Source organism: Myotis lucifugus, unplaced genomic scaffold, assembly GCF_000147115.1.
Source record: "Myotis lucifugus unplaced genomic scaffold, Myoluc2.0 scaffold_2502, whole genome shotgun sequence".
Taxonomy (NCBI): Eukaryota; Metazoa; Chordata; class Mammalia; order Chiroptera; family Vespertilionidae; genus Myotis; species Myotis lucifugus.
The window spans coordinates 13,401-14,743 of record NW_005873550.1 but is presented as its reverse complement, the minus strand read 5'-3'; the positions used below and the strand labels follow the sequence as shown (position 1 = coordinate 14,743).

General features: G+C 63.7%; 1 protein-coding gene across 1 annotated transcript in view; it reads left to right on the top strand.

The window, feature by feature from the left end:
- Window positions 1-1,028, top strand: part of TALDO1 (transaldolase 1) — a gene marked incomplete at its 5' end in the record, with an annotated part of 13,815 nt that extends 12,787 nt beyond the window's left edge. The window contains 3 exons of the mRNA XM_023749031.1: window positions 231-426; window positions 552-697; window positions 829-1,028. Of these exons, the coding sequence (XP_023604799.1) occupies window positions 231-426; window positions 552-697; window positions 829-861 (375 nt within the window). The remainder of the gene's footprint in view (window positions 1-230; window positions 427-551; window positions 698-828) is intronic.
- Between the last annotated feature and the right edge of the window lie 315 nt (window positions 1,029-1,343).

Genomic DNA, 1,343 nt, shown 5'->3' with positions numbered 1-1,343 from the left:
CAGAGGGTGTTTTTTTCCTTAGCCAAGGGCGGTGCCTTGGCGAGGCAGGGGGTGACGCTCATTTCCCTTTGATGGAGGCCTTCCTGAATTGCCCCTTCCCACACGGACAAGGAGTCTCTCGAAGCTCAAGAGGGCCCTTGATGAATCGGCCCTAGGAGGCCCCCGGGCAGGTTCGAAGGTGGGCCGGGCCGCCGAGCGCAATGGTGACCCCCTGGCTATTCTTCCTCCAGAGTGAAGAGCGTCACCGAGATCTGCACTCCTACAAGAAGTTTGGCTACAGACCATCGTCATGGCCGCTTCCCTTCCGCAACACGGGCGAGATCAAGGCGCTGGCAGGCTGCGACTTCCTCACCATCTCGCCCAAGCTCCTGGGGGAGCTGCTCAAGGACAGCAGCAAGCTGGTGCCCACGCTGTCGGCCAAGGCGGGTGAGGCCCAGCCCCTGCCGGGCTGCCTGCACCTCGGCTCCCTGGGGGGTGGGGACAGGGCAGGGAGGGCACAGGGGGCGGGGTGGCGGGTCGGGCGGGTGAGGAGGGCCTGCTGCCTGTTCCAGCCCAGGCCAGCGACCTGGAGAAGATCCACCTGGACGAGAAGGCCTTCCGCTGGCTGCACAACGAGGACCAGATGGCCGTGGAGAAGCTCTCGGACGGCATCCGCAAGTTCGCTGCCGACGCGGTGAAGCTGGAGCGGGTGCTGGCGGTGAGTGCCGGGGGAGCGGGCAGAGCTGGCACTTCTAGGGGCCCTGGGTGTGCCGCCCGGTCCCCATCGGCGGTGTGGACCCACAGAGGGAGCCTGACCGCCTCTCCTGGCCCCTCCCTCTCCCCCTGTAGGACCGAATGTTCAGCGCGGAGAATGGAAAGTAGCCTGAGGCCCGGCCACAGATCAGTGCGGGCTTTGGATTTGGGTCTGATTACACAAGTCCGGCGACGAATCTTTCATTTTTTACTACTTGCAGCAGGGACGGATCATGGGTTTCTGATTTTGTGTAAAATTCTGCCTAATGCATTAAAGCAGGTGTTTTCTGTGCCAAGCTTCATTTCCTGACACCTCGTGCCCCTCGGCACCAGCTACAACCTGGGCCCAGCCGAGAGGGGGCAGCACTGCCCGCTGCTGGGTGGGGACCCATCTGACCTCTTCCTGTGCCCAGATCCCTTGATGGGGCCAAGGGCTGTGCTGGGCCCCCTGGGCTGTGCGCATGCCACTACCTGCTGCCTCTTGTGGCTCCTTGAACTGAGGCCCTGACCAGGCGGGCAGGTCAGTGGTGCCACCTGGTGGGGCAGCTCAGCACAGCAGCACTAGTTCATCTAACCCGGGAGGTCCTGGCTGCGCCCCTGAACCTGGAGGG